Source organism: Chanodichthys erythropterus, chromosome 23 (genome assembly GCF_024489055.1).
Source record: "Chanodichthys erythropterus isolate Z2021 chromosome 23, ASM2448905v1, whole genome shotgun sequence".
Classification (NCBI taxonomy): Eukaryota; Metazoa; Chordata; class Actinopteri; order Cypriniformes; family Xenocyprididae; genus Chanodichthys; species Chanodichthys erythropterus.
The window spans coordinates 30,920,526-30,932,961 of NC_090243.1; the positions used below are offsets into that span (position 1 = coordinate 30,920,526).

The 12,436-nt window shown below is 35.7% G+C and overlaps 1 protein-coding gene across 3 annotated transcripts in view; it reads left to right on the forward strand.

Annotated features, from left to right (window-relative positions):
* kmt2ca (lysine (K)-specific methyltransferase 2Ca) overlaps positions 1 to 12,436 on the forward strand; it is a 157,808-nt gene that overhangs the window by 99,847 nt on the left and 45,525 nt on the right. For all 3 annotated transcript variants that reach the window (XM_067377809.1, XM_067377811.1, XM_067377810.1), the window contains exons 17-21: positions 2,668 to 2,772; positions 3,976 to 4,080; positions 7,631 to 7,812; positions 11,693 to 11,857; positions 12,069 to 12,178. In XM_067377809.1, the coding sequence (XP_067233910.1) occupies positions 2,668 to 2,772; positions 3,976 to 4,080; positions 7,631 to 7,812; positions 11,693 to 11,857; positions 12,069 to 12,178 (667 nt within the window). The remainder of the gene's footprint in view (positions 1 to 2,667; positions 2,773 to 3,975; positions 4,081 to 7,630; positions 7,813 to 11,692; positions 11,858 to 12,068; positions 12,179 to 12,436) is intronic.

The window sequence follows — 12,436 nt, forward strand, 5'->3', positions numbered from 1 at the left end:
AGCTTCAGCAGCAGTTCCCGGCCCAAATGGCCTTTTCAAAATAGCAAATGCTGACATTTTCCCCAACACGAACGACTTGTGATGGGGGAGATTGAGCCAGCATGTACTTTGCCTGCCAATATGATAAAATAGGCAATTTTATTCTCAGCAGCCGTCATGTAGTTTACACACATAATGAACATCTCATTTTAACTTTGTCAAACAGTCTCATTATAATCCAGTGGCACACTAAATTGTCACGTAAAGTTCCATTCACACAGAGTGTGAATATTCACCATGACAAGCCTTTAAATATAAACTATCCATTCCTATGGTAGTGTTGCCAGATGATTTCTAGCCCAAAAGTATTCTCAAACCCGCCCACTCCAAGAAAAAAAATGCCCAAAACATTAACTTCCAAAACAATGTGATAGGATTTTTATTGCCGTCAGCCAAGGTTGATAAGGGCCATTTTTTAACTCCTTAAAACAAAAGAATTGACAAAATAAAATAATAAAAATGAATCAATGAAGCAATGCAACAGGAAAACAGAAAAACATGATGAAAACACTAAAAGAAAATTAGGAAATATATCTAAAATGTAGAAAATGTCAAAACAAACAATCGAGGAATTAACAGACGATTTTAACTCTTTGACACATGAGTCATTTCCATTGTCAACAGTAAGAATAGACCAATTCAAGAGCAAAAAAACCCAGTACAAGTGATCAGAATAAGCAATGTACAGTAGTCAGCATTTGAAGTGGATAAAAAAAAAATCATCAAAGTTGTCCCAAGAACTACGTTATCCTAAGAAGAAGGTTTTTAGAACAACAAAGGTTTTGATCCACTTTAAATGTTGACTACTGTAATTAGGCAAAGATAACTATTTGAGTTTACAGTGGCTCGTTCATGCACACACCATAACAAATGTCATTCATTGATACATACTGTGCAAAAAAGTGCAACAATAATATTGCTCTTACCTTTGTGTTGAGCTTTGATTTCAGAAAGAACTACAGTCTTTCTTGAAGTACGCATTGTAGATCATAATGTAGAACTTTACACAGTCAAAACTGATTAAAAAACTGTTCTAGCAGATGTCAGGGACAAGTACAGTCTGTTTAAAAGTGGCAGTGGTAGTATAGTCCCATATTCAGTTTTGATTTTAATGAAGACTTTCAGCTGTGCTCTAATTTCAGAGTTATAACTATATTTACAAAGAGGCTTTGAGTCATCTCACACTACAGGTATAATTTACATTTTCAGAGTTGGCTCACTCTGCCATTCTTTACCGTTCATCTTATATTTAGGAACTTTGGCATTGAAATCACTTGAATATACTGGTACACGTTCAAAATCTGGTCCCGTATCAGGCTAAAACCCAATCATCGCACTAAAATATCGCTCATAAGTCATCAAGTCTCACCAATATAAAAGATGGCAAATTGATTGACAGGTTAAACAAACAATAAGGGTCATGTTAAGGAAAATGTCATGTTGATGTCAGCACTACACATTATTTTTCAGTGGTACTTAATTATACAAGTGTTCAAATTAATTAAAATAACACTACTAAACAAAAACCAAAGGGAAAAAGAAACAGCTTATTATTTAACCCTCTGGGCCTCTTCGGTGAAAAATGACTGAAAAAATTAGCATTTTGAAATTTTACTTTTTTTTTTTTTTTTTTTTTTTTTTCTTCATTAGAATGGGATGACAATGAAAAATGAACGACATAGTAAATTAATGGGAAATACTGAAAGATATAAAAACTCGGAGATTCTTTTGTTGATACAAACTACAAATCAGATAAAATTCAATATCAATAATTCAGCCACAATGCAGTTAAAAAAAACAAACAGTGAGGAAGAGGTTACACAAGACACTACAAAACAGACACACTGTCTCAAAAACACACACACTCACAGACACACACACCCCCACACACACACACACACATAACATACTATAATACACACACAAATGAACTGGTGTGGCTGTAACAATATGGTGAAGTTGGGCCAAAAGAGGTTGAAATCAGATCAGATCCAGATTAATTAAGCTGTGATAAAGCATACATGCTAATTTTTGTTACATTTTTATTGAATTTTGATGTTGTGTAGCAAAATGTGCTCCTGTGTTCCGGTTTATCTGTAGTAAAATTAATGCAAAAACTGACAATTCAAATCAAAAAGTGGCAGAGTTTTGATTTTTCAAATCAAAATTTCATAAAAAGAAAACTAAAAAGTAGACAAAAAGTAGTCTTTGAGAATGTCTAAGTATATATCCAATTTTTCTCCGTTTTCAATGGAGAAAAATAGCTAATAAAAATTTTATAATTATTGCATAGTTTCATAAAATACCCTCAAAATTCTAAATAATAAAAAAAATATTATTGAACAAAAATATATTGCATTGTTTTTCTTGAGGAAGGAGCCAAGTGTGACCCCTAAACGGATAGGAAAAACAGCCCAAAATTTCTCCATCCACCCAATGCAGATTTCTCCCACCCAACCCGATCAAAAGAAGCCCAACTGACCACAATGGACCTTTTCAGTTGCATGATTACAATGAAAAAAATTACAGAAAATAACATATCATCAGTAGACACAGTGTAGTAATATTTTAGAAACCGGTGCATGGAATCTGTGAAAATGTAAACTGGTGTCATTTTCCCTGTTACAGGTAAGCTTTATGGATTCTCCATATGTTGTAAAAGAAGAGGAGGAGAACTCCATGCACAACACTGTGGTTATGTTCTCCACATCTGACTCCTTCACACTTAAACAAGTAAGTATTTGAGGAAGATTTTTTGCAGTTAAAGGGTTAGTTCACCCAAAAATGAAAATTCTGTTATTTATTACTCACCCTCTTATCGTTCCACACCTATAAGACATTTGTTAATCTTCGGAACACAAATTAAGATCTTTTGGATAAAATCCAATGGCTTGTGAGGCCACCATTGACAGCAAAATGCCCAGAAGACATGTTGAAACAGTTCATGTGACTACAGTGGTTCAACCTTATGTTATGAAGCGACGAGAATACTTTTTGTACACCAAAAAAACAAAATAACGACATTATTCAACAATATCTAGTGATGGGTGTTTTCAAAACACTGCTTCATGAAGCTTCTAAGCTTTACGAATCTTTTGTTTCAAATCAGTGGTTCGGAGCATGTCTCAAACTGCCAAGGTCATGTGATTACAGTAAATGAGGCTTCGTTACGTCATAAGTGTTTCGAAATTTCAATGGTTCACCACTAGGGTGCGTGACTTTGGCGGTTTGATACACGCTTCGAACCACTGATTCAAAGCAAAAGATTCTTAAAGCTTCGAAGCTTCATGAAACAGTGTTTTGAAATCGCCCATCACTAGATATTGTGGAATAAAGTCATTCTTTTTTTTTCCTCGGCGCACAAAAAGTATTCTTGTCGCTTCATAACATTAAAGTTGAACTACTGTAGTCGCGTGAACTGTTTTAAATATGTCTTTAGTAGCTTTCTGGCCATCTGAAAGTGTTAATTATCTTGCCAGCACTGAGCCATCGGATTTTATCAAAAATATCTTAATTTGTGTTCCGAAGATGAATGAAGGTCTTATGGGTGTGGAACGACATGAGGGTGAGTAATAAATGACAGAATTTTCATTTTTGGGTGAACTAACCCTTTAAGTAGTGCTCACTCTGTGGTTTCATGTTGTATTTATTTGTCATGTACAGTGGCCCTGTATTTTCACACTTAATATCTGAATGGCATTGCATTAGATAAAAATACAAAATATCAAATGTATGTTATCAACATGCACAAAGCACATCAGAAATTTAGTAATTTAGTTTAAATGAAATGAAATTTAGTTTAACATAGTAAAAACATCTCCCATCTTATCTTAGACCTTTATAGGGCACATGAATTCTGCTCTTCAAAATACGAGCCTTAGATTATCTTTATTATTAACTTCACGGGTGGGTCTCTGATCTTTCTTGTGTCCCCAGGATATGTGTGTGGTGTGTGGCAGCTTTGGTCAGGGTGCTGAGGGCAGACTGCTGGCCTGCTCCCAATGCGGCCAGTGCTACCACCCCTTCTGCGTCAATATTAAGGTAAGTACCCTGCCTCCATCAATCACAGCTGACCCCGTTCACTAGCACCGTTCATGAAACGTAGTGGTTTAAATTATGAGCTGCTTTTATCTGAAGTGAAGGTTAATGGTGCGTGAGATAAGTGTGACAGGTCAGTGTGTGAGAGGACCTGGATGAAAGCAGCCCGAGGGTAATGCGTAATATGTTAAGAGGATTATGAAGACGGTGTCTTATGTTGATAGACTAAAGCAGAGATCTTTATCATGTGAAGACAGCAGAAGAATACATCAGGGTGCTTTCAGTATCTCTCAGCGCTTTGAGATATGCCTATAAGTAGAGAAACTTCCTGATCTTCATTTAATATAAGAGGCCCAGATGGATTCTCCAGATTTTTACACATTTCCAGTTTGGATTCTGAAATCTGCTGAGATTTATGTGAAGTTCTGCAGACACAGATTCAGTGTGGACCTGATTAGGAACAATTAAAGCAATAAATCCTAAGAGGTTGTGCATTAAAAAGATGAAAATATGAAAAGATGAAAAATTATAAAAACACTAGTGTTCTGTAAATGAATTATTATTAATAACCACCACCACAGTAATAGTGTATAGTAATAGTATTATAATGTGTCCCAACATTTATTGTCTTAATATGAGCTCCTGCAAACCCCATCAGTACCCATTCAAAAACAACAAACCAAAATGTATTCTCATATTATTCTTAAGGTGTTCTCTACCAGAAAAATAAGATTAAATGATTAATTTTTATGATTTTTGACAGCCTTGATATTTTATTATAAATCGCAATTTCAGGGTTTTTCAAGCATAGAAAAATTATCATCTTTACCCCCTGGAATTTGTTTAAGTACCACCTGAGGGAACACATACCCCTTGTTGTGAATCCCTAATGTAGTTCATTAGCTTATCTGCTGGATGTTTAAGGTTGCTAAGCAACATGCAGTTCATCCTTGTTTTGTTGTAGATCAGTACGTTAATATAGAATTAAGCTGATCAGTGTGTACAGGTGCACATTTATCAGCTATTTTACCACAGCTTCAAATATTGCTTATTCCATCAGAACATAGAACGTGGTATTATCCATTTCATAAATGTGCACAACCTACACACATGGATGTTATTTATAAATTCAGTATCTAATAGGCAAATGTCATGACCAGGTGTCATCCATTCTGAGCGAGCCCAGCTTCTGTGAGCTGTCTATCTCTCATTCATCCATTGGTCTGTGCAAGCAGCTGACTAGAAAAAAATCACAGCTGCTGAAGATAATTGCTTCTACCCCAGATAACAGAACAAGGATATTTATTTAAAGATAATTGATGAAAATTCTGTTATTTACTCACACTAACCTTGTTCTAAACCTTCGAAGTTTGACTTTATTTTTTCCATCTAACACAAAAGGAGAAATGTTCACGCTATTCTTTCTTGTACAGTGAAAGTAGACAATGATTTATACTATCAAATATCATCAAGCAACATATTATAAAAGTTGTCTGTACAAATTGTGTGTCATATTCTTTCTAAAGCCATGCGATAGCTTTGTATGATGAATTATAAGTCCTCAAACATCATTGGTTCTTAGTGTAGTAATGACTAATCTTTTTTATTGTCAAACCTGGCACAACACATATTGAGGTGCCATGATGGAATGTAGGCAAGTTTGAATTAGATTTGAGAGAGGAAATTGTATTAATGACTTAAAGGGTTAGTTTGCACAAAAAATAAAGTTCTGTACAAACTCATGATACTTTTGTTTATCTTCGAATAAAGATAGACAAATGAAGATATTTTAATGAAAGTTGAGAGATTTATGCCCCTTTATTGAATGTCTATTACACCAAAATTTTTAAGCATCAAATTTCATAAAAACATATAAGTAAATATGTCATAATAAATATCATAAAAGTCATCCAATATGAATCCAGTGGTTTTATCCAAGTCATATGATGAACATATTTAATTTAGGCTTTTATTCACATGTAAACATTGACCATCGCACATACATAGAGCTCATTTGTTCTTGCACGTCAAGCAAGTGCAGTTGAGCTTCCTGTTCATTACATAAAGGACTGTCTTAGAATACTTGGATTAAACAGCTTGATTCAACTGGAGTACATTTTTACATTGCTTTATGTACAAACTTTTTAAAGCTCAGAGTTTTGGTTGCATGAACTTGGGATGGACAGAAATCAGGTTTCATTGAAAATATCTTCATTAGTGTTGCGAAGATGTGAACTTAAAACTTGTGGGTTTGGAACAGCATGAGGAGGGTGATAGTAAACAATGACGATTTTTATTTTTGTGTCAACTAACACTATGATGAGGACTGGGAATATGCCTCATGACTTGTGTGGCCATCTTTTATGCTGCTCTTTTGGAATTTGACAGCGACTGGTCAGAGTACTGTGAACAACAAGTCGTCATGATTTGAGAAGTTTTATTTGAACTATTCTGTCAACTAAAACTTTGCATCTCCAAATAGTTGCCATGTCAAGCCTATATAAAGCCAATATTTAAATATTCTAGGGCTGCCCTCGACTAAAGATTTTTCTGGTTGACTAGTAGTCGTCCATTTTAAGTGATTAGTCGACTAAAATCACACGTTTATTAACAAACCATATAAATCATAATAAAGAGCCTTTAATGCCTATTGCCTAATCAGCGTTCAAGCGCACCAGCAGAATGAGTATGAATGCCTCAAGTTTACAGAGAGAGACTGCAGAAAGTGCACCCTGTTTGCTTTCATTATTTTACAAAAGCACAACTTTTTTTGGTATTGCGAGTGCACATGAATGAAGGTAGACTCTTTCCAGTATCAAAAGATGTATTACTCTTATCTGTATGAACAAAAATGACAGAGAATTTTAAGCGCAAGTGATCACACCAGGCCTCCGTGTTAGCTGTCATGCAGTAAGCATGCTACTATTCAGATTTCACACTCCACACAAACACTGGAATAGCCCACATTTTTCTAGGTTAACGATAAAGCGAGCGGCCATGTAAAGTTGCTACTAATGTTTCAGATGATAAGCCATTTGAGGTTGATGAATAATAGCCGAGCATTTGGATGTCCTGCCCAATGTACTGTCATTACCACATAGACAATCTGTCCGTCACAGACTTTGCCACTTCCTGTGGATTTTTTTTTTTCTGCGACTAATACAAATTCGGTCAACTAAGCCTCTTCTCGTTGACTAATGGTTAGTCGACTATTAGGGGGCAGTCCTAAAATATTCCTTCATTAATATAGATAAATTTATCGCTTCCCCCAGTGGAGTACAAACCCAGAAGTACTGGTGAACAGCAGGCAAACTAGACACGCTTGTTAATACAGGACGATGTGGTTGGATTGATTTATCTCCACCCACATAAATTGATCTGTAAATACCAGCAAATCCTTCTGACAAATACCTCTGACCCTAGAGACATCTCACAGCTGTGTTCTTTGTGTTTTTTGTATCCATCCAGATTATTGCCTGCTAAATATATAACCCTCCATTGCCTTTTGGACTAGTGCTTGACCTCTGACCTCAGGTGTGTGTGTCTGTTTTAGATCACAAAAGTGGTGTTGAGTAAAGGCTGGCGCTGTCTGGAGTGCACAGTGTGTGAGGCATGTGGGCAGGCCAGTGACCCCGGGCGCTTACTGCTCTGTGATGACTGTGACATTAGCTACCACACATACTGTCTGGACCCACCACTGCAGAATGTACCCAAAGGCAGCTGGAAGTGCAAGTGGTATGTACACACACACACACACACACACACACACACACACACACACACACACACACACACACAGAGAAGTCTTCTCTAAAATTAGAAGCAGCGTTGGATAACAGCCCAGTTTAGTACTTTCATATTTCTGTCTTCATCTGTGTCGGTCTTGAGGTTTAAAGACTATATATCAGAGCTCAGCACTAAGGATGTTTTCTGCTGATGCAGTGAGGCAAGTGAGGCAAAATTTTTACTTACCCTGCCACAAAAAATGTATAGTTAATGAATAAAAATAGTTATTTTCATTATTTTGACCATTGTATTTTAATAAATAAGACACTGAATTTTAGATACCAGTAAAATTTCACAGCTCTTGATTACAATTTTGATGCCACAGCAAAAACTACTAGCCTAACTAGTATAAAGTTCAAACATTATTGAAGACAAATTACAAGCAATAGCACAAATAAATACATAAAAAGAAAAAAGGGTATGTGATTTTCTCATGACAATATTGTATGTGTTTGTCTGTTCAAGAGCAAGAATGCACAAAAGAGAAATCAATGAGACACAGATCTCTGTGTCCACTTGAATGGTTTGAATGTTTAAAGTGACAAAACATAAGCACATGCAAATGATCTTTCTTTCTTTCTTTCTTTCTTTCTTTCTTTCTTTCTTTCTTTCTTTCTTTCTTTCTTTCTTTCTTTCTTTCTTTCTTTCTTTCTTTCTTTCTTTCTTTCTTTCTTTCTTTCTTTCTTTCTTTCTTTCTTTCTTTGTAATTTATATATATATAAATCCATGATTTTTAATGACAGCACCAAGTCTTCTAGGCATGGAATGAACAAGTTGGCGACATTTTGCAACATCTATCTTTTTCCATTCTTCAAGAATGACCTCTTTTAGAGACTGGATGCTGGATGGAGAGTGATGCTCAACTTGTCTCTTCAGAATTCCCCATAGGTGTTCGATTGGGTTCAGATCAGGAGCCACTGAATCACTTTCACCTTGTTCTTCTTCAGAAATCCAACAGTGACCTTAGATGTGTGTTTAGGATCATTGTCATGTTGGAAAAGTGCAGGACGACCAAGAGCACGGAGTGATGGTAGCATCTTCTCTTTCAGTATAGAGCAGTACATCTGTGAATTCATGATGCCATCAATGAAATGCAGCTCCCGACACCAGCAGCACTCATGCAGCCCCACATAAGGACACTGCCACCATCATGTTTCACTGTAGGCACCATGCATTTTTCCTTGTATTCCTCACTTTTGCGACGCCATACAGTTTTGAAGCCATCAGTTCCAAAAACATTCTTTCGTGGACGGCACCCATGCACGCCATTCCTCTGCAGTGTACGCCGTATTGTGTCACTGGAAATAGTCACCCCAGTTTGGCTTTCTACTTCTTTAGATAACTGCAGTGAACTTGCATACCGATTTTCTTCAACCCTTCTCATCAGAAGACGCTCCTGTTGAGGTGTTAACTTCCGTGGACGATCTGGACGTCTCTGTGAGATGATTGCAGTTCCATCTTTTTTACATTTTTGTACCACTTTTGCTACAGTATTCTGACTGACAAGTAAAGCTTTCCTGATCTTCTTGTAGCCTTCACCTTTCTGGTGTAAAGAAATTATTTTCTTTCTCGGGTCCTGTGACATTTCTCTTCCATATGGTGCCATTGCTGACTGTCAACTGTCTGCTGGACACCTGTGTAATGAATAATTAGTCTCACCTGTGGTGGAATTCTTGTTAAAATATACATTTGTAGTCTAAAATTTAGCTTTGCTCCAGAGACTTTCAGTGGGGTGTACTCATTTTTGTAGCACCCTAATTTGAGTAAAACTGAAAATTGTGTTCTTTAAGTTATATTATTAACCATACTTTCATCTCATAAGTTAAACAGATGCCATATAAAACTTAGTCTTGTCAACATTTTGAAATAGTTTTTGTGTCCAATGAGATATTGTTTAAAATATTACTTTTTTCAAAGGGGGTGTACTCATGTACACTGAGCGTAAAATAAATAAATAAATATATATATATATATATATATATATATATATATATATATATATATATATATATATATATATATATATATATATATATATATATATATATATATATATATATATATATATATATATATATATATATATATATATATAATATATATATATATATATATATAAAACATCTGTTAATTCAAACTGTTAACTAATTAATCATGCAGGTAATTATGAGTATATTGACACATTGAATTCCCCAAATGAATATAAATTAACTGAAAAAGGGGAAAGATCTATCTGGAAACATGTGCCTTGAAGAGCCAAGGGAGAGAGTTGCATCAATATTGTTAGCATTATCAAAATATTGTCATAGTCACAGGAAAAAAATGCATTACTTGCATTCATTTGTGACGCATTAAACAACCCATTTCAATCACATAAATTAACATTTTTCTTGAATTTGTTGTAACTGAATGTGATGTGCCAGTTTGAATATAAAGGATGGACAGTGATATTTATGTATGGAGCTACAATAGTCTCAAAATGATTATATTTACAAAATATGAACCATAAATTCTTTGTCTTAAGAACTTTTGAAAAAAGTTCCGTACACACATGGAAATTTGCACATGCACATGCAGATTCAGCAATTAGTGTTGAAATGTAAAATGTGCAAACTATTGTTTTTTTTGTTTGTTTGTTTTTTTGAAAAAATATTGCAAACTACTGCATTTGTGAAAACTTATTTTGTGAATATAAATTCAGTGGTGAGTTTGCAATATGAATAATGAGCTGCAGCAGAGGGGATCATTTCCATGAATGAGTTTTGGACTGTTCCTCAAAAAAAATAAAAGCTATCATATGGCTTCAGAACTTAATGTCAAATAAGAATAAGAATAATAATTATGAATTATTATTGCGAATAATAGAATAATAATATTTATGATTATTCTGAATAATAATTCAGAATAATGTCAAAATGCAAAATTTCAATGATCCTAAAATAGGATTCAGTTTATTTTCCAAAAGCTTAAAGGGATAGTTCACACCAAAATTAAAATGCGTACCATGATTTACTTATCCTCAAGCCATCCTAGGTGTATCTTCTTTCAGATGAAGACAGTCGGAGTTACAATAAAAAATATCCTGGCTTTATAATGGTAGTGAATGGGAGGTTGAGATTTTGAAGCCCAAAAAAGTGCATCCATCCAATAAAGTGATGGGTTTTTGTAAGAAAAATATCCATATTTATAACAGCCGTACACAAGTCTAGTTCCAGCAGAAGAGTGACCTCTGATCTAAAATCTGGTTTCTTATTTTTACTTTAGATTTTGGGGTGAAATAGTCAGGTGTTTTCTTTACAGGTGCCATGTATTCACGACTCTGTGACATTCTCTATCAATTTCTTCCATTTGAATTTCCCTCCCGCTGTCAATGCATTAGCTTTATCTCTTTGTTAGCCTCAAATCTCTCTTTGCATCCTCTATTGTTTTTTTTTGTATTTTTTTTCATTCTCTACCCATCTAACACTCTCTTGATCTTTAGCAGCTGCTTTCAAACAAGATCGAAGGGGATTTCATACATATTTGCTGTAATGTCACGTGTAATCCTTGTACAAACAGACTGGGTTTGCATTACATTGTGAAGCATTCGGTCAGAGCTTTACTTGGATTGGAGCCATTTAAATATTTATTTATAGGGCAGCGCAGTCGATGCTAAGCCATGTGCAAACAAGAGGTGCGTCCATTCACAGAAAGGCTACAAAATGAGTGTGAAAGGATGGATTTAGACGTTTATGATTAAAAGTGTGTGTGTGTGTGTGTGTATGGGATAACGTGTCTTTGCACACTAATACGTGTTATATAGGTGTGTAACTGCATTATTCTCCATCAGGTGTGTGTTGTGTACTCAGTGTGGAGCCACGTCGCCCGGCCTGCGCTGTGAGTGGCAGAATAACTACACGCAATGCGGCCCATGTGCGAGTCACACTGTGTGTCCTGTGTGTGCGCGCAACTACAGAGAGGAAGAGCTCATCCTACAGTGCCGGCAGTGTGACAGGTGGGCGGCACTCCATCATGCCAAATGTCATAACGGCAGAATAAAAGAGTATCATGGGAAATGGCTCAGCAGTAGATTAGTACATGAATAAATGCTGTTGATGGGGGAAGATATTCATTGCAGTGAGCCTGTGATATTTGCATCCTTTGTGACTTCTCCTTAATGGATGACTGGTTATGAATGTGGCCTAATCATGATGTTTGGTCTGCAGGTGGGTTCATGCCTCATGTCAAGGCCTGAACTCTGATGAAGAGGTGGAGAATGCAGCGGATGAGGGCTTTGACTGCTCTCTATGTAGAATGCACACCATGTCCATATCTGGTAAGCGCTACAGACTTCTGGGGCCAGATATGTGAAACATTCTTAAGAATAATTTTGACTGAACTGCTATTGTGTTCCCATATTCCCATAAATACTACTTAAAGGGTTAGTTCACCCAAAAATGAAAATTCTGTCATTTATTACTTACCATGCCGATCCACACCGGTAAGACCTTGGTTAATCTTCGGAACACAAATTAAGATATTTTAGTTGAAATCCGATGGCTCCGTGAGGCCTCCGTAGGGAGCAATGACATTT